Raw genomic sequence first — 25120 nt, 5'->3', positions numbered from 1 at the left:
CCTGCAGAAAGAGTACCACATGAGAGAGGAGGATGTCGTCCCTGTAACGCACAGCGTTGAGATTGCCTGCAATGATGACAAGCTCAGTCCGATGATGCTGCGACACACCGCCCCAGACCATGACGGACCCTCCACCTCCAAATCGATCCCGCTCCAGTATACAGGCCTCGGTGTAACGCTCATTCCTTTGACGATAAACGCGATTCCGACCATCACCCCTGGTGAGACAAAACCGCGACTCGTCAGAGAAGAGCTCTTTTTGCCAGTCCTGTCTGGTCCAGCGGCGGTGGGTTTGTGCCCATAGGCGACGTTGTTACCGGTGATGTCTGGTGAGGACCTGCCTTACAACAGGCCTACAAGCCCTCAGTCTAGCCTCTCTCAGCCTATTGTGGACAGTCTGAGCACTGATGGAGGGATTGTGCGTTCCTGGTAGTTGGGCGGTTGTTGTTGCCATCTTGTACCTGTCCCGCAGGTGTGATGTTCGGATGTACCGATCCTGTGCAGGTCTTGTTACACGTGGTCTGCCACTGCGAGGACGATCAACTATCCATCCTGTCTCCCTGTAGCGCTATCTTAGGCGTCTTACAGTACAGACATTGCAATTTATTGCCCTGGCCACATCTGCAGTCCTCATGCCTCCTTGCAGCATGCCTAAGGCACGTTCACGCAGATGAGCAGGGACCCTGGGCATCTTTCTTGTGGTTTTTTTCAGTCAGTAGAAAGGCCGATATAGTGTCCTAAGTTTTCATAACTGTGACCTTAATTGCCTACCTTCTGTAAATTGTTATTGTCTTAACGACCATTCCGCGGTTGCATGTTCATTGTTTATGGTTCATTGAACACGCATGGGAAACAGTGTTTAAACCCTTTACAATGAAGATCTGTGGAGTTATTTTGATTTTTTAAAATGATCTTTGAAAGACAGGGTCCTGAAAAGGGGACGTTTCTTTTTTTGCTGAGTTTATGTAAAGCCGCCACAAAATCAAGTTTTCTTAGCTGCAGATATCACAGAGGAAATATGGCAAAAATCCCAGAGAGACTGATTAATTGTGTGTGTCTGTCTGTGCACATGTGCACGTGCTTCATAAATAGCATATAGACTGAGCAGTTAGTCTAACTAATAATCTCTTCAGAGTCCCCTCGCCTCTCAGTCCGATGCTTATTCTGTCCCCGGTGTTTTAACTATGTATTTATTCTGCTCTGTATTGGAGTCCCTTAAGAGGAACTCTGTGTATAATATCTTTCATGGTTCAGTGGTATTTTTTTAAGCAATATTTTTTTTAAAACTCGATTTCAGCTGTATTATTGTTCCGTGGTCTTTATGAAGATGTGATGATGGTTTAGTTGAGTGGATTAGTTCTCTGTTATGCAGGACAGGAGCATCTAGAACATACTGCATATCAATTCATCTGTCCACTTTTAATTGGTGCTTTATGTACAAGTTGTAACCCAACAGGGGTTTAAAAGTGTACCTACATTGCAACTGCCACGACGTGAAACTAGACTGTACCCTTTTAATGCGTGCTTCCAAAAGAGCAATAGCAAAGCCGGTTGAGTGAAAATACCAACCACTGGGGTCCCCTGTAATACTGTTTTAAATGTCATCCTCTTCACTCTTCCCACTTCTCTCTCTCCTCATTTTCCTTTCCCTGCCTTTTCAGAAAGGCCTGCTCATGACATTTTTAAACGTATGAAAACTTTGGAGGAAGAAAAACATTTGGTGGTGCTGGCTTTGCGTCACAAATGGCACCCTCTTCCCTATATAGTGCACTTCTTTTGACCTTGGCCCAAAGGGTTCTGGTCAAAAGTAGTCCACTATTTACAGGGAATAGCGTGCCATTTGGGACGAACCCGGAGTCCTATCTCAGTCAGGTAGGCTTGATGCAGGCTCACATTTAAATGTCAGGGCTGGTTCCATCCCTGGATGTGTCATTCTACGAAGAGTAGCTAAATGTGTACGGTTGCCTGGTGACGTGTCGTAGCGGTGTATGCCAACTGGGTGACCTTTACTTTATAACCCATTCAGTCTTGTTAGTGCTGTTATTACCGAGCCTTTAGCATTGAGCACATCTGGGACATCATGTCTCGCTCCACCCACCAACACCACGGTGCACCACAGACTGTCCAGGAGTTGGCGGATGCTTTAGTCCAGGTCTGGGAGGAGATCCCTCAGGAGACCATCCGCCACCTCATCAGGAGCATGCCCAGGTGTTGTAGGGAGGTCATACAGGCACGTGGAGGCCACACACACTACTGAGCCTAATTTTGACTTGTTTTAAGGACATTACATCAAAGTTGGATCAGCCTGTAGTGTGGTTTTCCACTTTAATTTTGAGTGTGACTCCAAATCCAGACCTCCATGGGTTGATAAATTTGATTTCCATTGATAATTTTTGTGTGATTTTGTTGTCAGCACATTCAACTATGTAAAGAAAAAAGTATTTAATAAGAATATTTCATTCATTCAGATCTAGGATGTGTTATTTTAGTGTTCCCTTTATTTTTTATTATAGTATTATAACCCGGTTGGCATTGTGCCCCTGTTCAATCCTACAGTGACTGCGGTCATCCTAACCCCTGTGCTATCTGTTCGATCTGATAGGGTGTAATCTGGCATGTAGTCGTGACTGAGCAGGCATTGTTTTATGTGTCATTAAAAGCAGAGAACAGATGGGGGGTGAATCCCAGTACTCTCTGTTATTGGATCAGGAAGTATTGTTCTGAACTGTAAACATCTCACCAGGGCAGATCAGATTAGAACTCCTGGGCTGAGTTCTAATCCGATTTTACTGTCCACATCAGCAAGATTTCAAATACTATTTGAACCCATGTCTTCTTCTGGCGAATGAGAACGGTTCTGGAATGAGTTGCAGTGTATCCTATGTTCTCATCCAGTCAGCACCTTCTCCTGGAACATCCTGAACTAATGAATGCTGACGAACTACGCTATGTCGTTTATGTCCTTCAAGGCCAGGGTTTTCTTTGACTTGGTGTTGACTCCCTCAGAAGAGTTTACGGTTGGTTACTGGTGTTCCCATAAGGTTGCACCGGAATCACATCAGTTACCCAACGGTGAGACAAACATAGTCAAGCTGCTCATTAGTCTGATTCCTGTGTAAATGGATGGTAAAAAGCACTCTTGTACGGCTGTGTGGAGATGAGTGTTTGGTTTGAGTGTCTCCTCTCTTATCAGCTGTGTTCCAGGTCCCCGTCTGTCTTTCGCCTTTCACACCTCAGCACGAATTAGACGGACACGACCCGCCTTCCCATGATAAACATCAGACACACAGCCTCGCCCTCACAGTAAAAACACAGACCACCCTCCTGGTAAGGACCACCACTGTATAGCACACTACCTCTGAACTGGTGGGCAGGGAAAATTGAAGCCACAAGCCACTTTCCCCCTCATTTATGCATTTTGTACCCCTCCCCTTCCATCTTCCTCACACAACAAAAGTATTTTCGACAGTCTTGAATAAATCACGAAAGGGAGCGCCAGAGAGCCGAAGGGTGTAAAATCTGCTCCACTCCCAACGATCAGAATGTTGAGGTTATTCAACCCCCCACATCTAGCCATGTGGACACGAGGCTAAAACCTATTAAAGGAGTATTTCACTATTTTACAACATGATGTTAGATGGTTCCTCACTCTGAAAGTTGTCTATAGGTCAGGAGAAATTGTAATCTGTGGTTCGGTTTTCATTAAACAGCCATTGCTAACTATAGCCACTGCTAGCTAAAAATCTATGGTAATGACAGAGGCATGTGAACATGTTTATTTTTTTTATGGCCAAATAACCTTTAACATTGAACCAAATGGAGTTTGAGTTGATTTCAGGTGATTTTCGTCAAGTAATGACATGCCCCCTATCACTTCCAATGATTTTTAGATAGCGGTGGCTAAAGTTAGCTGAAGATTGTAGTGTCTTTTCAAAGAACTGAACTATGGATTACAATTTATCATGGCACATAGCCTACTTTCAGGATGAAGAACCTAACATCAAGTTGTAAAATAGTGACCTACTCCTTTAAGGTGTTTAAGGTCAGTTTCTGAAGGTGTTCTTAGCATAGGGAGGGCTATATATATATATATATTTATATATATATATATATATATATATTTATATATATATATATATAAATATATATATATTTTTATATATATATATATATATATATATATATATATATATATATATATTTATAAATATATATATATATATATATATATATATATATATATATATTTATATATATATATTTATTTATATATATATATATTTATTTATATATATATATTTATTTATATATATATATATATATATTTATTTATATATATATATATTTATTTATATTTATATATATATATATTTATATTTATATATATATATATATATATTTATATTTATATTTATATTTATATATATATATATATATATATATATATTTATATATATATATAAATATATTTATATATATATTTATATATATATAAATCTTGAACTTACAATGCTTAGATGCGCAGTATCATGACAGCTGGATACCCACTAATGTTGTGGATGTGCAGTAGCTATTAGCTACCTTACAGACATAAGAGTAGGCCTGATTGGTGGAGTGCTGCAGAGATGATTTATTTTTAGAAGGATCTCCCATCAATAAAGAGGAACTCTAGAGCTCTGTCAGAGTGACCATCGGGTTCTTGGTCACCTCCCTGACCAGGGCCCTTCTCCCCCATTTGCTCAGTTTGGCTGGGCGGCCAGCGCTAGGAAGAGTCTTGGTGGTTCCAAACTTCTTCCATATAAGAATGATGGAGGCCACTGTGTTCTTGGGGACATTCAATGCTGCAGAATTTTTTTGTGTCTTGACACAATGCTGTCTCGACACAATGCTGTCTCGGAGCTCTATGGACAATTCCTTTGACCTCATGGCTTGTTTTTTTTGCTCTGACGTGCACTGTCAACTGTGGGACCTTTTTATTTAGACAGGTGTGTGCCTTTCCAAATCCTGTATAATCAACTTAATTTACCGCAGGTGGACTCCAATCAAGTTGAAGAAACATCTCAAGGATGATCAATGGAAACCAGATGCTCCTGAGCACAATTTCGAGTCTTATAGCACTCGAATACGTGTAAATACGGTATTTGTTTTTTTTATTTTTAATACATTTGCTAAAATTTCTATACAGTTTTTGCTGCCCTCTCGAGTGGCGCAGCGGTCTAAGCCGTCACTACATACCCGGGTTCGATTCCAGGCTGTGTCACAGCCGGTCGTGACCGGGAAACTCATGACGTGGCGCGCAATTGGACCAGCGTTTTCCGGGTTAGGGGAGGGTTTGGCCGGCCGGGATTTCCTTGTCACATCATACTCTAGCAACTCCTTGTGGCATGCCGGGCGCATACAAACTGACTTCGGTCTTCAGCTGGAGGGTATTTCCTACCAAACATTGGTGCGGCTGGCTTCCGGGTTAAGCGAGCAGTGTCAAGAAGCAGTGTGGCTTGGCAGGATCGTGTTTTGAAGGACGCATGGCTCTTCAGCCTCTCCCAAGTCCATAGGGGAGTTGCAGCGACGGGACAAGACAGTAACTACCAATTTGGATATCATGAAATTGGGGAGAATAAGGGGTTAAAGTAAATTAAATAAAATAAAAAGTGCAATTATTTATACATGCACAAGTTTGGACACACCTACTCAAGAGTTTTTCTTTATTTTGACTATTTTCTACATTGTAGAATAATAGTGAAGACATCAAAAATATGAAATAACACATGGAATTATGTAGTAACCAATTAAACAAATCAATATATTTGAGATTCTTCAAAGTAGCCACCCTTTGCCTTCATGACAGCTTTGCACACTCTTTGCATTCTCTCATCCAGCTTCACCTGGAATGCTTTTCCAACAGTCTTAAAGGAGTTCCCACATATGCTTTGCACTTGTTGGCTGCTTTTCCTTCACTCTGCGGTCCCAACTCATCCCAAACCATCTCAATTGGGTTGCTTCACGGTGGGAACTACACATGTGGAGATTGTCCGTTCACCTACTCTGCGTCTCACAAAGACACAGCGGTTGGAACCAAAAATCTCAAATTTGAACTCATCAGACCAAAGGACAGATTTCCACCAGTCTAATGTCCATTGCTCTTGTTTCTTGGCCCAAGCAAGTCTCTTCTTATTATTGGTGTCCTTTAGTAGTGGTTTATTTGCAGCAATTCTACCATAAAGGCCTGAGTCACACAGTCTCCTCTAAACAGTTGATGTTGAGATGTCTGCTACTTGAACTCTGAAGCATTTATTTGGGCTGCAATTGCTGAGGCTGGTAACTCTAATTGAACTTATCCTCAGCAGCAGAGGTAACTCTTCCTTTCCTGTGGTGGTCCTCATGTGGTGGTTACAAATGTAACTTTTAACCTGTTAGAGCTCTAGGGGCGCTATTTCATTTTTGGATAAAAAACGTTCCCGTTTTAAGCGCGATATTTTGTCACGAAAAGATGCTCGACTATGCATATTCTTGACAGTTTTGGAAAGAAAACACTCTGAAGTTTCAGAATCTGCAAAGATTTTGTCTGTAAGTGCCCCAGAACTCATTCTACAGGCAAAACCAAGATGATGCATCACCCAGGAATTAGCAGAATTTCTGAAGCTCTGTTTTCCATTCTCTCCTTATATGGCTGTGATTGCGCAACGAATGAGCCTACACTTTCTGTCGTTCGCCCAAGGTCTTAGCAGCATTGTGACGTATTTGTAGGCATATCATTGGGAGATTGACCATAAGAGACTACATTTTCCAAGTGTCCGCCTGGTGTCCTGCGTCGAATTCGGTGCGCAATTGCCAGCTGCTTCTACTTTGCCATTTGATTCAGGGGAGAAAGCATGTGTCCAAGAACGATGTATCAATGAAGAGATATGTGAAAAACACCTTGATGATTGATTCTAAACAACGTTTGCCATGTTTTCAGTCGATATTATGGAGTTAATTTGGAAAAAAGTTCGCGTTTTGAGGACTGAATTTTGGGATTTTTTTTGGTAGCCAAATGTGATGTATAAAACGGAGCTATTTCTAATACACAAGGAATCTTTTTGGAAAAACTGAGCATCTGCTATCTAACTGAGAGTATCCTCATTGAAAACATCAGAAGTTCTTCAAAGGTAAATTATTTTATTTGAAGGCTTTTATGTTTTTGTTAATGTTGCGTGCTGGATGCTAACGCTAATGCTAACGCTAAATGCTAACGCGAAATGCTAACGCTAGCTAGCTACTTTTACACAAATGATTGTTTTCCTATGGTTGAGAAGCATATTTTGAAAATCTGAGATGACAGTGTTGTTTACAAAAGGCTAAGCTTGAGAGATGGCATATTTATTTCATTTCATTTGCGATTTTCATAAATAGTTAACGTTGTGTTATGCTAATGAGCTTGCTGATAGATTTACACAATCCTGGATACAGGGGTTTTTTCATAGCTAAACGTGACGCAGAAAACGGAGCGATTTGTCCTAAACAAATAATCTTTCAGGAAAAACTGAACATTTGCTATCTGAGAGTCTCCTCATTGAAAACATCTGAAGTTCTTCAAAGGTAAATTATTTTATTTGAATGCTTTTCTGTTTTTTTGTGTAAATGTTGCCAGCTGAATGCTAATGCTAAATGCTACGTTAGCCATCAATACTGTTACACAAATGCTTGTTTTGCAATGGTTGAGAAGCATATTTTGAAAATCTGAGATGACAGTGTTGTTAACAAAAGGCTAAGCTTGAGAGCTAGCATATTTATTTCATTTCATTTGCGATTTTCATGAATAGTTAACGTTGCGTTATGGTAATGAGCTTGAGTCTGTATTCACGATCCCGGATCCGGGATGGGGAGATCAGAAAGGTTAACAAGGCCCACCTGTTAATTGAAATGCATTCCAGGGGACTTCCTCATGATGCTGGTTGAGTGAATTCCAAGAGTGTGCAAAGCATAGGGTGGCTACTTTGAAGAATCTCAAATATTACATTTGATTTATTAAACTTTTTTTGGTTACTACATGACTCCATGTGTTATTTCATAGTTTTTGTCTTCACTATTATTCTACAATGTAGAAAATAGTACAAATAAATTAAAACCTTTTGAATGAGTAGGTGTCCAAACTTGACTGGCACAGTATATACCTGTTTTTGCTTTGTCATTATGGAGTATTGTGTGTAGATTGTTGAGGGGGAAAAATGATGTAATCCATTGTAGAATAAGGCTGTAATGTAACGAGATGTGGAAAAAGGGGTCTGACTATTTTCCAAATACACTATGTAAATTATTTTCACTGCCATTACAGTAATTGAAAAACATAATGACGTGGTGACCATTATAGATAGTTTGGAATTCACACTGCGTCTACTATGAAGGACGTTAGGGATAGTTTCGCGAGCCAATACTAACTAGCGTTGGCGTAATGAATCTATGGTAACAGCTAGCATACTAGTTGTTACCATAGACTTCCAGTCATTGCGCTAACGCTAGTTAGCAACTTCCTCCAAACAGCACGACAAGGCATAAAATGGTGTCCACGAGTTCATCGGTCTCTGAGGAAAAATCCAGAGGCGTAGTATAAGGCCAGTGATGATGCAAAGGGACTACTGTGAGACCTAGTAGCAGATCAACATCTAGTAGAACTCATCAGTCACCATGGGGATCCATGCTCACCCAATGTTCTCTCAATGCTCCAGGCTATTGATCACACGTATCATATCTATCAGTGGGGTCCGACCCTAGTGGACAGTTGTCTGACCTGGAAGAGAGAGAATACTGTCGCTGCCTCGCAACCAGAAATAACCTGTCGAGTGCTAGTATGAACAAAAATAGGTTTAAATTGAGATGTTTTTACATAGCTGCATTGCTGGGAATGGACAGGACACAGCCTTCATTGGTAGAATTTACCTTCATTGGTAGAATCACATTACGATTTAAATTGGACAGAGAACTGCTGCGGTCTCTATTCCTCCATGTGTTTTAGAAGTCTCCTAGAAAATCAGACTTTCTAATTAAGTCCTTTCTCCCTTTTATTTGTTTTTTGTATGCTATCCTCTTCTAACGTCTTTTGCAGTAGAAATGCCAGCTAATCCATGCTCTCTGCTCTCTGTGACAGCTTTCAGAGAAACTAATGCCCTACCCACACACTGAGAGTGTGTGTACGTTTTTCAGAGAACTCATTTTGTCAGTGTGAATCTGTCGGATGTCTGGGGTGATTACACAACCAGAAGTGATAATAATTCTTTAGTTTGTCCTTGTTTCAATGGACGGCCATCTCCTCTTTTCAGCTTTCGCCTCTTCAAACCGGCACAAAAGCCCAGCATGACTAAGAGAAGAGCATTCTGGAAAAACAAATGAAAAACATGACCAGCGCTCAGAATGCTGTGTCCCTGAAAAACATTGAGACGCATCATCTGGCTCCAAGCGAATGAGAAGCCTTTATCTTTGATATTGTATCTCCTCTCAGTATGGAACAGAAGGGAACCGAGGCAGTCAAGGTATCTCTCCCCCGGAGTGGGTTGTAATGAGATGGCCATTGTGTCTCTCTGCCTTCACAGATAGTGGATGGAGACAGATACTTTTTGGGGATTGGGCTGCTGTGTCTTCTGCAGATTACAAGAACTGAGCCCCCTGCTTCCTCTCTTCTCACCTCCCCCCTCCTCTCCACGCTACCAACTGAACGGAAAGGAGGCTGCCTGAAGAAGACATCACTGTATAATTTATAACGAGCCAGTGGGGTGATTAAAAATTATTCAGCAACAGAATGGATCATCCAAGATTTACATGTTTCTACAATAGGAAGAAAAAGTGTCTGGCAAGCTTTTTGTCTCTGTGAAAATGTGTTGTTTCTAGCTTTCTGAGTCCTCTGTGATCAGACATTATGAATGCCTGTGAGTGGCTCTCCTTCCCCTGCCTGGTTGGCTTTGTCCCAGCCGGACAAAGTTTTTTATTTTTTTTTGTTCTTTGATTGTTCCAGGATTGGGCTGTGTTCTGAGGTCTGGCCTGGGGAACAGGCCAGGATATACCAATCAGCCAGCCACAGGTGACCAGACCATGCCAGCCAACCTGCCAGACAGGGAGTGGGAGAACCTTGATCACTCTGAGTGGTGCCACTGCCTGCGGCGTCTGACTGAAACAGGTCCCAAGTTGTGGGTGGGGAATCACAGCAAAGCAGAAGAGTTTTCCGTCTCCCCCACATTCACCAAAATGGCAGATGGTCCAGAGACCAGTCACCTGCCTGTGATAATGATGTTATTGATTTGGTTTATTTGCCTGCATGTAAACAGGCTATTATATTTATTAGCTGCTGGTCCAAAGACTCCCTTGGGGCTGACCAAGGTGCCGGGGCCAGATAAGAGAGGCTGCTATTTGATGCGTGATTCCAAAAGCTCTATAATCAATGGGTGTCTTTTAATATGGAGTTGTGGCTATTGGTAGCGTGAACAGTCCTGTGGTTGGCAATGCAGTGATGTGGAGTGGATTGCCATGCAGCTTAAGAGCAAGCAGTGGGTGACAGTTTTTCTCCATTTCGAGAGCTTCGTCCTCACTGTTGGGTTTATAACTAGCAAAGAAATAGTCTATGGATAAAGTGGACTGATTTTATAAAACACCAACCACAGTCTTATTACATCCCGTCATCAATCTTTTCCAATCAGTTTCCAATCTCTAAAAGGAATAACGCAGCCGTGAGAGTCTCATGTTGACCCTTAACATCAAGCGGACAGACATCACACTGGATTAGAGCAGAGCCGGTGCTAAAATGCCACACCGCTGCAGGACGTCGCCCTTTCCTCTCTCAGGGTACACCTGGGGCAACGGACACAGACCGCCTACAGACACCGTTCTGCATCTCACCCCATAATCCCTTGTCTGATCAGATTCAGGTGATGGACATTGCTTCCCCGCTGACTTCATTGCTTGCTTCATCCCTAGCTCAGTCTGTTGACCTTTTTCTCCTTGGTCCAGGTCACAAGTCAGATGTCCTTTTTAAGGACTGGCTGACTGACGTGTGTTCAGGGGTAGACTTGTTAAAGTGACTGGAAGTGAAACCTCTACAAGTTCTTCATTCCTTTCTTCTCCACTATTATTATTTCTGCTACAGAGAGTATAAATATTTCTCTCTGACTGCTTGATGTCACTGATCCAAGGTTCTGAAACAGGCCTTAGCTGTCCTCTCAGACTACTTTCCCCACAGCAGTCTGAGTTGTGTGAGGTCTGTACTGTAGGGTCAGTTGCTGTCAGTGATCAGTAAATTACAACTGTCCCTGGCCCATGCCAGACCACTCCATCACCAGGTGTGCAACGCCATCATCTCTCCCAAAACCTGTATCCCTGAATATTCCCTCTGATCAGTTCCCTCATTTTCACAGTCCTTGGCAACCTGACAGCATCACTATCAGAAGGGGGGGACTGTTTGGAGCTGAACCTCTCTGTTCTCTTTTCTTGTTAGGAGGGAGAGGTGGCGGCTATGGAAAGACGTCCCCTTTTTATACTTCAATGTGCATATTTGTGTCTGTTTTTAGTAGGTGTTAGATGTCAAGTGAGTTAATCCTTGTCGGTTACTTATTTTTACTTTATTTCCTACAACTTTTCACTTACGCCTAAGCACAGTATTTTTTGGTTAACCTGCAGGTGCATTCCTATTTCTCTGGGAAAGCTGGAGAAAAAAAAGGTGGTCCTGTCCTTTGCTGTTCATATACACCTCTTAACAAAGTCCCATCAGACAGTGAGACAGAGTTACATGCCCTATGATTTTAGATATGTTTTTTTCTCTGTAGCTGAGAGCAGAGTGTTTCATGAGGGTTGGACTAGGGCTGGGCGGTATACCGTATTTTACAATATACTGGTATTGATGTACGGACCGGTTTGGGTTTTTACTTTACCTTCTGTAACGGTATTGGAGTGTTTGGTTTGTTGTTCCTCGACCACGAGACACTTACGTTCAGTCTGCATGGTCAGTGAAGCACATGCAGCAATGTTGACGACAACGATGCTGTTTTCTATAATTACACTATTAGTTTGTGTTTCTTACGTCTGCAAATGGCTCGTTTGTCTTTTCTTAGCCAGTTGGGCCTAAATCGTGTAAGCCGCTAATCACTGGCTAGCTAATAAATGTACTGTCAGAACAAATTAACTATACAGCCTAATAATACCAGGTGATGGTGTAGACCTAAATCAGCTTGTTGTTTGTGCAACAGTGTCTTCTAAATCAAAGAGGAATATGCGAAGCATGAATATGTTAGCTACATAAAGTAAGATTATAGGGTCCCCTAGAAAACACTTATAAACACTTTGGTTCCTACCCTTGTCACAATAACTCCTCCCTGGCATTTTCATTTGATGTCACGTCACACAACACTGTATTAAAAGTTGTAACTATTATACCCTAACTGTAGAATTATGATAATTATTCTATTTCCATGATTCCAACACCCAGGTGTTTTGCTCTAAATCGCAAGTCAAGATTGTTTGCCCATATCGTGCAGCCCTACGTGGCAGGGGGGAAAGGATCTCAAATTAGTGCAGGAAATGTATGAAAATGCTGAATTTTTTGGTGGGGTTGAATTGAACAGTATAAAACAATCAGAATGGAGAAAGACCCATTGAAATCACTTGGAATGTATGTGTTGCCACCCAAGGGTTACACAATACTCAAAGCGATTTTAAAATGTTTATTATATATAAAAAAAAACATACTATCAAAACCATTTAAGTACTGTGATATAATATTTTGAGCCATATCGCCCAGCCCGGGGTTGGGACTGGTAGCTAAGAGCAGATGGACAAGACGAGACAGGGCTGCTTTGAAGATTTAACTTCCTTCTTGGATAATTGCGCCTATCAGAATGGGACTGGCTCCTGGCTGCTCTAGGCTGTGTTACAGAGGAAGCATATGGCCTTTGATCTGGCCCTGGCCCCCGAGGAGCACAGTGAGATAATTGATGGAGAGAGAAGTGGCAGTGGAGGTCTCTCACAGGCTCAGTTGTAGCGTGGGTGTCTGTCACTTTACTAGTCTCACTCATACCTCAGGAACATTTTCTTCTTCTCCTACTTTCCCCGGTATGTACTTGTCATTCTTGTATTTGTGTTTGTGTGACTGACACATGGGTATTGATAAAACACTTTCCTGAGTCTGGGGAAGTGGACTTGCAGTGAAATCCAATAATTGACCTGGTAGTGTCAAGTGTGATACCCCTGCTAGGAGAAGCACTTCTCTGTGTGTCATTTGGGGAGTGAACTATAGGAGCTAAACAGAGAGACTGTGGGAGGTTGTTTTAATGAGGTTACGTAGCATGAAAGAGTTTGATTGTCTACAATAATCGTCTAAGCTGGCGACTTGCCAAATGTTGTTTTTCTTTTAATGTTTTTTATTCATGGACCTGAAAAAAAGATACTGAACTTTTCTTATTTACTCCCAGTGTTTAGTTTCGGTCAATAATCTTCTCAATCACTACATTTGGGCCCTTCCCCTGCTCAAGCCAAGCAGCCAATCGTCTGGACGGCCAGTAAAAGTTGTATAATCCCTTCAATGAAGTATGTCTGCTCAGAGCTGAATTACTCTCCAATAACCTAGAGCTAACAGCAGTGGTTCAGAAAGATGAGCGCTGATTGATTATCTGAACTCCTGAACCTGGGCAGTGTGAGTCAATCTACCTCTAAGTCTCTACCTGTCTCTGTCCGCTCGCCTCAGGTTCACCTCTGCCTCTAGCAGCAGTATTATCCAGTCTGTGTGTACATGGCTTAGCCAGTCCAGTCTCTTAACAAATATAAATGTTTCTTTTTCTTTCACAGCCAGACTCCACAGTACTTCAGATGACGTCCTGAAGACATTGAAGAAGTTTCCCTCCACCTGAAACGGTTTCTTTTCAACTCCAAGGACAGAGTTTTTAAAGCTAGTTTTGCTATTGATTTGAGCCCCATTGTGAAGGAATCTCACCACCACTGAGCTGGTGAATGGATAATGATTTGACTTGCGTTAACAATGTGTCGTTTCCTGTCTGTGGTTCTGTAGAACTGTGTTTTTTTCCCCTTCAACACACTGTGCTGCTCACTCACCCCTTCAGGAGTCGAAGTTAGACTTCCAGCTTTAAGTCGTCACACTCTTCCATCCTGAAGTTTATCTCAACAGTTATCCATATTTATATCTTAAATATAATGGTAATTCATTCACTTATGCTTCTTCAAAAGTCTGCCAAGACAAAAACTAAGCCAGGGCTTCTTCCTTAGAGACCGACCATATGGGACTCTGAGACCCGCGGTACAGTGCAATAGCTGCTCCGTCCTGTCTGGTTCAAGACATTGAATAATTAGGACGAATGTTTTAGGTTCCTGTTCTCATATTATTATCAAACACATTTCATGGTGACACCTCACCAGTTCTGTTCTCTTACGGCACTACTGGTGACACCTCCCCTGCTAAAGGCATTCATCACAGTGATAACACTGAACCGGGAGTTCCCTGCAGCTCCCTGGGATCCACCTGTGTCCCTGTTGAGCATCATGACCCATCATATCACATTCACTTCTGCCTGTAGCAGCATATTGTATAAAGCCGTCCAATTATAAGCTTTCATATCAGCCTTATAAGCCTTCATTCTTCTTCTTAAGCTGAGTCACTGTACTGGTAATGCAATTCATTTGTGATGTCCAGAAATGAATAAAAAATGCTGCATTATGGTTAATGAGGTCAAACCAGAGGTGACTGGTCTCATAACTCTTTGTAAAGACATGCTGTTTCCAACCCCAAGGTTGTGTAGCTGTTTAGACAGCTTAGGTCACAAACTCCAGATCTACATGGCGTTTCCTATGAGTTAACATGCATTGGATTTCATATCAGGATTTTTCCTTGGGTGGAAATGTCCATTTCTTCCCCCTAGTTTGACTCTCAAGCATATTTACAGCGTTCATGTCTAGGAGTAAACTACTTTTCCTCTCAGTTCTGGGGTCTTTGTTTCTGACAGCCATGTGTGTCTTAAGATGGCTCTCGTCTGCCGGTCTGTCAATCACTCTGATGAACATGTCCTCTGACCAATAGCTGTGTCACTGTCTTCCCCCATTACAGGTTTGGCTGTGAGCTTTGCCATCTTTTAAGCCCAATCAAAACACAGTAGGAGACCGTGGGTGGATGCGAAATAGCACCCTATTCACTAGGTGGGTCCCGGTCAAAAGCCATTTCAGACACAGCTCGTGTCCTCCTAAGAGATGAATCAAAGCGATGCAGAGTTGTCTAGAACATGTTCAGCCGATGTAGTTTTCTTCTTGTGGACATTGGCAGATCCAACTGTTCTGTTCGGCTTGTGTTTCATCAATACACATCCGTCCACTGGTTTCCATCCACGTCCTTTCATTAGAACTCAAGCAGACGGAGGGAGAATGACAGACGGGAAGAACTGTGACATCTCTTTGTCTGTGTGGGTGTCCGATAATTCTAAAGTCCTGCTGTCAATTATCATGACTGTCTCTGTCTGAATCGTTCCCGTTTTGAAGTGGCCAGTAACCAAGGTAACTTATGAGGAACAGTTTTAGCTTTAAGTGTGTGCGTGCCTGGCTCATGGTCATATCTATACAGGGGACTAAAGGCAGCCTGACTGAATAGAGTCTGAGATGCAGTCCACCAAGTGGATCTAAACTGCAATCCAATCCACCGAAGTAAACCTTCAGAAGGTTTTCTAGCTCTGTTAAGCCTGGTCTCACCAGCCTCTGGTTTTTCCAGCTTCTTACAAAAGGTTTTGAGCCACTGATGTGCAGAGATGAATGAGCATGGCACATTACAGCGGAAATGACAGTCCAAACCCTGGTCATCGTGTTTTCTTAAGGCACTAACACTTCTCTCCTCACGGGTCCTCTTCACTCCGTTAGGGGTATAGAGGCCGGTGCATTTAGCACGCAATAAAAATGTCTGAATTCCTTTTATATTCTGGCGTCAGTGCTCCTTGTAATGGCGAGGCCTCTGGAACACTCTGGCTCCCTGCAGCCTCCATGTGGTGTTCTGAGAAGCTGTGCTGCTGCTGTAGCATGTTTCTCTCTGCTTGGGCTCTTATTACCGACAGGAACATTACATTGCGTGAAGTGAAATGCCTCTGTAGAGAAGACCATGGCTGCACTGCAAATCGTACCCTATTTCCTTTTGTAAGTGCACTGATTTTGACCAGGGCCCATATGGTCGGGTCTAAAGTAGTGCACTGTGTAGGGAATAGGGTGCCATTTCGGACACATCCCATGCTGGTTCTGGGGATTGTTAAATGCCTGCCGCTCTGCAGGAGACAGATATGAACCACTCTGACGTTCTGAGCTGCATTCTGGCAGGGTAGTGATTTGAGCCTATCACACGGCAGGCCTCGGGGGCACGGCCACACTGCCTTACTGCACGTTCAGAGATGGGTTCAGCTGAAAGTATTCAAGTTAGGCCTATGCTTTAGCAAACAGCAAGTGGTGGTGGATGAAAGGGGAGCATGTTTGGTTGTCTGTGACTGTCTAAGGATTACAGTGATTGTGTTTATGAGCTATTTTAAGAGAATCCAGAGACCATTTGTATTTGTTTTATCAGTCTCTGTAATCCCTGATGATCTCAGCATGACCCTCCTTGGGGATTTGGGGGTTTATTTGTCTTATTGGTAGTCGCGCCTCCGAGGGACCAAACACAGCCAGAGGGGATGACTGTTCTGCAGGGTTCTTATTGACTCAGTGGAATGTGTGGAGATGATTCTGTGATGTGACGGCTTACATTGATTTGAAGTTGTCAAGAATATTCGTCGCTGAAATATGCTTCAGGGAGTCAACGAAGGACTAGTGCTTGCTGGTAGTTTATGCTTGGTTTGATATTGAATATCTGTAATAATAAACTGCATTTCACTGTCAGCATTCATTTTATCGGCAGAGTGCATGGATAAGGTACGTACTATTTATTTGACATAAATACATCTGTCTCTCTCTTGTATTGATGGATTATTAAACTGTCTGGAACAAGTCAGCTGAAACACCTATACCCTGCTGCCATTATGTGATGCAGAGCGCTCCTATCTGACTACTGGTGCGTTGTGATATATCGGCTACACTAGTTTTAAAGTCCCGCTCTGTGGTATATACAGTACGTGAACATCATTTCTGACAGAAACATGGTCCCTGCCTCTTTGAAATGCATCAGGACCAGCCACAGCCCCACTACATTCACACCGTTATCGATCATGTGGGAAAAAAGGGAGAAAATACTGCCCGTCAAGAGACTCGTGCGGTGTTCTGTAAAGTGCCACTGAAAAGCAAACTTCTTCAAAGACAGAAACAGGCAGGCCAGTATGTGTAGCTGCTGCTACTCTCTGTTATTATCTATGCGTAGTCACTTTATCTTAATATTATGTACATAATTACCTCAACACCGGTGCCCCCACACATTGACTCTGTACCGGTACACCCTGTATATAGCCCAGCTGTTGTTATTTACTGCTGCTCTTTCATTATTTGCTGTTCTTATCTCTCACTGTTTTTGGGGTATTTTCTTAACTACGTTGTTGGTTAAGGGCTTGTAAGTAACCGCGGCATCATCTGGAAATGACTTGTTGGCTTGTCCTTTTCTAATTTGTGTAGGTCAATCCTGTGTCCAAGGCCTGGGTTTCAGTTTGTAGCCTAAATGCTGTCTTTTCGTTGAGTTGTGTACTCTCTTAGGCTGAGTCATCCCACATGTCTTCCTGGTCAAATGTAGTAGGGAATATATAGGGAATTGGGTGCCATCAGGTAATTAACCTTAATCTATCTGCGTCCAGGTTAGGAGCATAGTCCTTCATGACATCCACAGAAGCCTTTCACTGTAAAGTACTGATTGATAGTATTCCTCCTAATAAATATGGTGCTGTGTCAAGAGATTTAACTCTGGTGATCGTCGTGGCAACAGTTCATCTCCAAGGTGTAGGCTATATCCTCTTTTAACCTTTAAAAAAAAAAAATCAAATCAAATACCGTATGCAAATGTTTCTGATAGAATTGAATATGCATAATTAAATGATGTAGTGCACTATGGGAGTTCTCCTCTGTACCTCTAAGGTTTAAACGTATTCTTTATAATAATCTCTGTGAACATTGTTATTTTAATATAACATTTATCTCATTAGATAATAATGTATCCAATTAAACTGAAATAACTTTTACTCAGACATTTTTGTTCAGGAATATAAAGCCTTGCACTAATGTTCAGTATTCTCAGCTTGGATAGCCTACATTCCTGTAGACCATGTGTCAAATTCATTACACAGAGGGCCAAGTGTCTGGGGATTCTCGCTCCATCCTTGTACTTGATTGATTAATTAAGATCACTTTTTAGTAAAGCACTCCCCTCAGCTGGTTGTCTAGGTCATAATTGAAAGGAAAAAACAAAAACCTTCAGACACTCCATGGAATGACTTTGACACCCCCTTGCCGTAGACTTTCCACGGGTTCATTTTCCTCTCTAAATAATGCATGTCCAAACAGCACGGGATTGGTGTTCCCTGCAGGCAGAGAGGCATCTGATTATTCCCTGGAGAATAGAAAGTAAGTTGGTAGCAGGCCAGAAGAAGACATAGGTGAAGAGGTAGCATGTCATGTTAAATGCTGTTGTTGGGCCATGTTAACTGCTGTAAATTTGATTTGATGTGCACTGAAAGTAAATGGTTCAACTAAGGGGTTCATTGTGTACTCTAATGATCTGATGGGATCTAGGTGAAGGGTTGAGGTGTTGTCTACTGTATATAGCGCTCTGGTAGACACTGAGAGGCCTGCTGTAGGGTATAAACCACCCTACCCTGGGGGAGCCAAGCATCACCCAACCACCTTTCTGTTGACAGGTGGACGACATGCTAGATGAGGAGAGCGATGAGGAGGGAGATGGCCGGGGGAAGAAGACAAGGGAGATGGAGGAGGAAGAGGAGATGGAGGAGGAAGCAGAGGGGCAGCGTCCCCAGAGTAGTGGACAGAGCACTGAGGGAGAGAAGCAGCACCACGAGCAGCAGCAGCACCACCACCACCACCACCAACCGGGTCTGGCCACCGTTATAGAGGAGACGGAGAAGGCACAGATGCCACCTAGTGACCAGGGCGATATGACGACGGGTAGCGTGCCAAGGTAAGGCCCCCAGCGCACCATCTTTAAACCAGGCAGGGCAGTGTTATGTAATCCATTACCCGATTTAGACTTTTTCATAAAACATTATTTGTTATTGTATTTTACCCCCATTTTATGACATATAATTGCGATCCAATTACGATCTTGTCTCATCGCTGTAACTCCCCAACGGGCTCAGGAAATGTGTCCTCCGAAACAACATGAGCCGCCTAACCGCGCTTCTTAACACACTCCCACTTAACCCGGAAGCCAGCCGCACCAATGTGCCGGAGGAAACACTGTTCAACTGGTAACCAAAGTCAGCCTGCAGGCGCCCCGCCCGCCACAAGGAGTCACTAGAGCGCGATGAGCCAAGTTAAGCCAACCCATACCAAACACTCCCCTAACCCGGGCGACGCTGGGCCAGTTGTGCGTCGCCCTATGGGGCTCCCGGTCACGGCCGGTTATGACACAGCCTGTTGTCGAACCCAGGTCTGTAGTGACGCCTCAAGCACTGCGAGGCAGTGCCTTAGACCGCTGCGCAGATTAGCAGTTTTCTAATGGATGAGTAGAAGTGTTTCATCATCCAGCCTTATGATGACAGCTTAAAGACATCTATAGCTAAAGGTAAGGACTATGAAGTGATGCGCTCATATTCACAGTCGCACCATTGACTCAGTGTAGTGGTGGTAATACCTAGGTGACGTTTCCAAGCTGGGAGGAGAGGGTTAGGGTTACAGTCTCCTACTGCTGTGGGACAGGGTAGCGAGTCTAGACTTCCAGAAATGTGCCTCTCAGATGCTTGTCCTGCCTTGCTCTGACGTTGCCTAGTTTAGAACCTGGACACAGGGTGTGAAGACCTCCGTCTGTGTCCTCCACCTCCACCACAGGAAGGCCAGGTTGGACACGAAAGCTCCCTGGTCCTCAGTTATATGGTGTCCTGCCTAGGGATGTGCACGATTTTATCATATCCAAACGGAGGTTAGTATTCGAATACTTGTGTGAGTATTAATTTCAGCGAAAATATAATTATAGGCCTATGTTAACACTGAAAAGGCTTTTTCTAAATTAGCTCAATGTGTAGCAAGTGGAGTCAGAGGGAACTAATACAATGCAGGAAGGAATACAATTACGTAATTAAAAGTTAGCAAAAGGAGAGCGTAGGCTCCAACGAGCAACCAACAGGCTGCTGTTTTATATGAATGGGGTTGGGGAGAAAACACAGCATGTAGCCTCAATTAGCCTAGCTAACAATAGCTAGCTTCACTCAGCTACTCCAGTCAAGACAGGCACTGTTATATAGGAGATGATGAATAACGTTGTGGCTGCTACAAGTTAGCTAATATTGGCTGTAGCCCTGTTGCCTTGTCTAGTGGCTACTGCGTCTCTCTCCCTCAGTCTGCTCGCTCGCAACCATCAATCACGCCACTGCTGCAGGAATAGTGCTCCAGCCTCTCTCCCTCAGCAGTGCTCAGGTTAAAAACGTACGTTTAAAAAAAAAAAAAAACTTGTATTTCTGATATCTGACAAAAATTCATGATACTATTTGAATAGAGACATTATTTCAAAACCCTGTCCCACATGGGTTAGTGTGTGTGACTTCCTGCCTCTGTTAGCAAGCTAGCGATGAGACAAAAGAAAAGATGTGTTATGTATGCAGCTTTATTGTTAGAACAACTCTGATGAAAAGGGAAAAGTTCCCTCTTTTTTTTTTTCTTTTTTTGTTGTCACTCCTTCCGACTACCCTCTCACGGAGGTCCGTGCTCTCTGATTGGCTCAAAGTCAAGTGGTCGGGCGATGACTGGCAGGCCGATTGTACGTGTAGAAATGGCTGGGTCGACTGTACCAGGTCGCTACCCAGCGGGTGGTGTCTTTTGTTCTAGGCCGTGGCTGCGAAGTACGACGTTTTCACCCCGCTCCTGGAAACTCTTTTCTCAAAGCTCAGGATCCGGATCACGTTCTACCGCACAAAAACAATCAGCGTTTTGTGTGATGGTGTAGTCTACTCTTTATAGTTGCTGCCATAGTCACTCGCCGGAGCTCCTGAAAAAATAACACTACTATGTTGACTGCCTGGCTGCCTCCTGCTTAGCCAATCTTTTGCAATGATGAGCCACTCTGTTTGTTCGAGCAAGAAAAGGAACAGCCTCCTACTGTGCCAAGTACCTATCGGCAGTTAGTTTTCTCTGTGTGTCTGACCTCTAAGGTCTAACAAGGAGCAGCAGATCTTATGACGGCAGCCCTAATGGTCCATCTCCGGTCCTCTTATATTTCTGGCCATCAGTCTCCTCATCCTGCTTCTGTCTCTGGGTCCAATCTGGCAGCGCTGATTGGCAAAGTTACATAAGAGAGGCTTTCCTTGTTTTGCTGGTTCTGTGTACTTACACACAGGCAGGCAGTCAGATAATGGTGCTGTAGCCCCTCTGTTTTCTCCTTCTGCCTGTTTCTGTGCCCGTCTCTTTCCATCTCATGCCAAATCTCCACAACAAATGTTCTGTTTGTTGAGCTGACTCGACTACAGGAGTTTGAAAGGTTTAACACCAGGAGAAGAGCTGGTGGTGGAGAACCCCAGTCAGCTAGCCTGAAATGGAACAGAACCAAATTCTGCTTGGCGTTCAGTCCTTGGGTCAGCTGCCTGGTTCCTGGTTTCTCCCCATGTCTGCCTGAGCACTACCTGTTTGATTTGTTCGTCATGGGTGGATGGGGCACTGGTCTGTTGTGGACCTGGGCCGTGTTCAGCAAGGCACAACGTTGTGGATTGTTCAGAGAGAAATATGTTATGTCGAACAACAAACATGCCTATCTGACATGAACGTCAGCTGTTTTCACGAACGAGCGTTCTATCAGTGCCCAGTCTGGCAGACCATGCTGCAGTAGTTCTCTACCAGAGCCCTGACGCTGATAGACATGCAAATTAAATCCAGGGATACAAAGCAGCTTGCCTTGTTACCGCTAGTGTTCTCTCTCTCTCTCTCTCTCTCTCTCTCTCTCTCTCTCCCCATCTATCTACCCATCCTCCCATCCCTCTCTCTCTCCCCATCTATCTATCTATCCACCCCTCTCTCTTTCTCCCTCTTTCTCTCTCTCTCTCCCCCCATCTATCCACCCATCCCTCTCTCTCTCCCCATCTATCCATCCATCCACCCTCCCATCCCTCTCTCTCCCCATCCATCCATCCTCCCATCCCTCTTTCTCCCTCTCTCTCCCCATCTATCCATCCATCCATCCTCCCATCCCTCTCTCTCCCCATCCATCCATCCTCCCATCCCTCTTTCTCCCTCTCTCTCCCCATCCATCATCCATCCACCCTCCCATCCCTCTCTCTCCCCATCCATCCTCCCATCCCTCTCTCCCTCTTTCTCCCTCTCTCTCCCCATCTATCCACCCATCCCTCTCTCTCCCTCTTTCTCTCTCTCTCTCCCCATCCATCCTCCCATCCCTCTCTCTCCCCATCTATCCATCCCATCCATCCTCCCATCCCACTCTCTCCCTCTTTCTCTCTCTCTCGCTCCCCATCTATCCACCCATCTCTCTCTCTCCCCATCTATCCACCCATCCCTCTCTCTCCTCTACCGATTGAATGTGTCTGTTTCCAGGGCATTTAAGATAACATCGGGATACAATACCTCTGAATACAACGTCCTGGTGAAACAATTAGCTTAAAGTGTATTTGAAGAAGCCTTGCATTTATATATGAGTATATAGAATAAGACATTCATACAACATTAAATATCCCTCAGTGATGGTCTCATAATGTTGTGGTACTGTTAAATAAATACGAAAAGTGGTAGAGTTCTGTGCCACTTTACCAGCTACGGAATGACCGGATGGGACTAAGAGTTGAGCATGCCTCCATCCCACTTCTCCATCTCTACATTCCTCATCTTCACCACTTTTCCATTTTAGCCTCCAAACGGACAGGAAACTGTTGCTAAGCTACAGTAGAACTAGAGAGCCATAGAACCAGCATCTCTGTTCTGAGATTTCCAGCCCCTCCGGCATCCTGGTCCCCTGAGAAGTTATTTTAATTAAAGTTATTTTATTTATTTTTTTATCTATGGCAATGCCCCTCACCCCAGCTCTATATTTTCAATATAATGAATTGACAGCTGATGTTTACTTCAAAGCCCCCTGGAGGAATTCATTAAGAAAATGTTTTAACCCAAGTCTGACATCAAAAACACATTGATAGAGTGAAAAATAGAGTTTTCAATTCATCTTGAATGAAGGTAAGTGTTTTCCCAGTCATTTCTTGTCTGTGCAGCTTTTCAGTCAATTGAATGCACACAGGCATATGTGGAATGCCAGCAGAACTGACAAAAGAAAGCGCCTTGCCTTCCTCCCCTCCTGTTGGTTGTTCTTCACCACAGAAGTAGAATAACCGTTTTCAGAACCCCTGTGGGATAGAAGCCTTCTGAGCACTCTGTTTGCCTAAACGGTTATTCAGAAACCATGTGGATGATTGTGAATGGCTTGGAGTATTAAAAATAGAATAAAAACGAAAATAATTGTTTTGTTGTCAATGAAAGTACGGCACTTTCAACTCTGCTGGAGATGGTCCGTCTTGTGAAGAGGTGAGAGGCAGCATGGTGGGAGGAAGGAGGCAAGAGACAGGGGAGTGACCTCCTCAACTCCCTCCACTCTTCATGATTGCAATCAGCCATCACTCCAGGCCATGTTATACTCCTCTTGTCATCTGAAGTGGTGTGGTCTAATGCTTGATTTCCGCGGCGGCTAAGAGCTTTCTTCACTAAGTCCAGGCGTTTTTTTGAGGATAATAATAGACTTGTGATTGGCTGCTAATGCCATCACGGTCCCTAGCTGTGTCGATGTAACAGATACAGGAAGGAACAAATCTCTGGCCATGAAGTTGATGGTAGCTGAGTGGCTGTAATAGGGTGTTATAATGGATGTGACGCACGGAATCAGCACTCTCCGCTAGACAATGAAGGATGTTTCCCTCACACTGCAACTGAACTGCCTGAGTAAAAAAAGATGTGATATACAGTATGTGACGTGGTCACAACGTTGTTTTTTTCCTTCCTTGAAGCACTTGAGGAAACGGAGAGCCTTTGAGCCAGCACCACCATACATCTTTAACGTCACTGGGAAGTTGTTGGCTGAATTCTTCTCCAACTCTCCGTTCGTGTTCTGACTCTCCAACAACTACTTCCCCAGGCAGAGTTCTGACCTGTGTTCCTGGCACGCTCTCTTTATTTATTTTCAAGTGGTTGAAAATGTCGCTTAAGCCACGGTCTAAGCTGGAGCGAGTAACGTGAGCCATTTCTTCCCCCGTCATGTTGACATTTTCTACTGTAATTAAGTGTTTTCATTCCATTAAGTTTAGTCTTGGCTCCACCGCCTCCCATTCCCCTCAGGACAAATGGAGGAAAGAGGAGGCCTTTTATCATGCTGTTGAGTTTGGCAACTCTGTTATTAACGTTTAGAATCACTATATATATATCTGAGGTTCAGCTGTGATTCTAAACAGTGATGACCCTGCTGTGGCCACAAACACGGACAGTAACCCAGACAAATAACCTGCGCGTGACAATTACAGTACTTGCCATTTCCCAATCAATGGTGGTTGATAGGAATTTGTCTTGGTGCTCAACGCTGTTACAGACACGTGGGAAGTTGTAATCTCAGTATAGAGCTGCTAGACAACCCAGTCATTGATACTTATCACACGTCTCTGTGTGGGGCTTAGTGTCTGGCTGGCTGGCTGTCTACCTCAGGGTAGCGGGGATGAGATGAGAAAGATGTGATTGTCTGTATGAACTGTCAGTCGACATCAAAGAGCTTACGGCCTGCCGCTGGTGCTCTTTCTGGTCTGTGTTATGATCACCTGGAGACTCTGCATGCCGGACAGGGATCTCAGCAGTTCCCTGGTGCTTCAGCAGTCATGAATATGCAGTAATATATGTAATAAGTCATGACTGAACTTGAGCTCAACGTGGAAGAAAATAACAGCTCGCTCTTGCATCTTCCCTCTTCGTTTGTCCCACTCTCCTTCCTCTTATTATATGTCATACATAGACTTTT

The 25120-nt window shown here is 43.5% G+C and overlaps 1 protein-coding gene across 5 annotated transcripts in view; it reads left to right on the top strand.

The window, feature by feature from the left end:
• Positions 1-25120, top strand: part of LOC110496375 (RNA polymerase II subunit A C-terminal domain phosphatase) — a 119956-nt gene that overhangs the window by 50385 nt on the left and 44451 nt on the right. For 4 of the 5 annotated variants that reach the window (XM_036952936.2, XM_036952937.2, XM_036952938.2 and 1 more), the window contains one exon: positions 18819-19096. The exons of the other annotated variant lie outside the window; for it this stretch is intronic. In XM_036952936.2, the coding sequence (XP_036808831.2) occupies positions 18819-19096 (278 nt within the window). The remainder of the gene's footprint in view (positions 1-18818; positions 19097-25120) is intronic. 5 annotated transcript variants of the gene reach the window in all.

Source organism: Oncorhynchus mykiss, chromosome 18 (assembly GCF_057628025.1).
Source record: "Oncorhynchus mykiss isolate SJ-2025 chromosome 18, ASM5762802v1, whole genome shotgun sequence".
NCBI lineage: Eukaryota > Metazoa > Chordata > Actinopteri > Salmoniformes > Salmonidae > Oncorhynchus > Oncorhynchus mykiss.
This window is presented reverse-complemented; position numbering and strand designations above follow the sequence as displayed.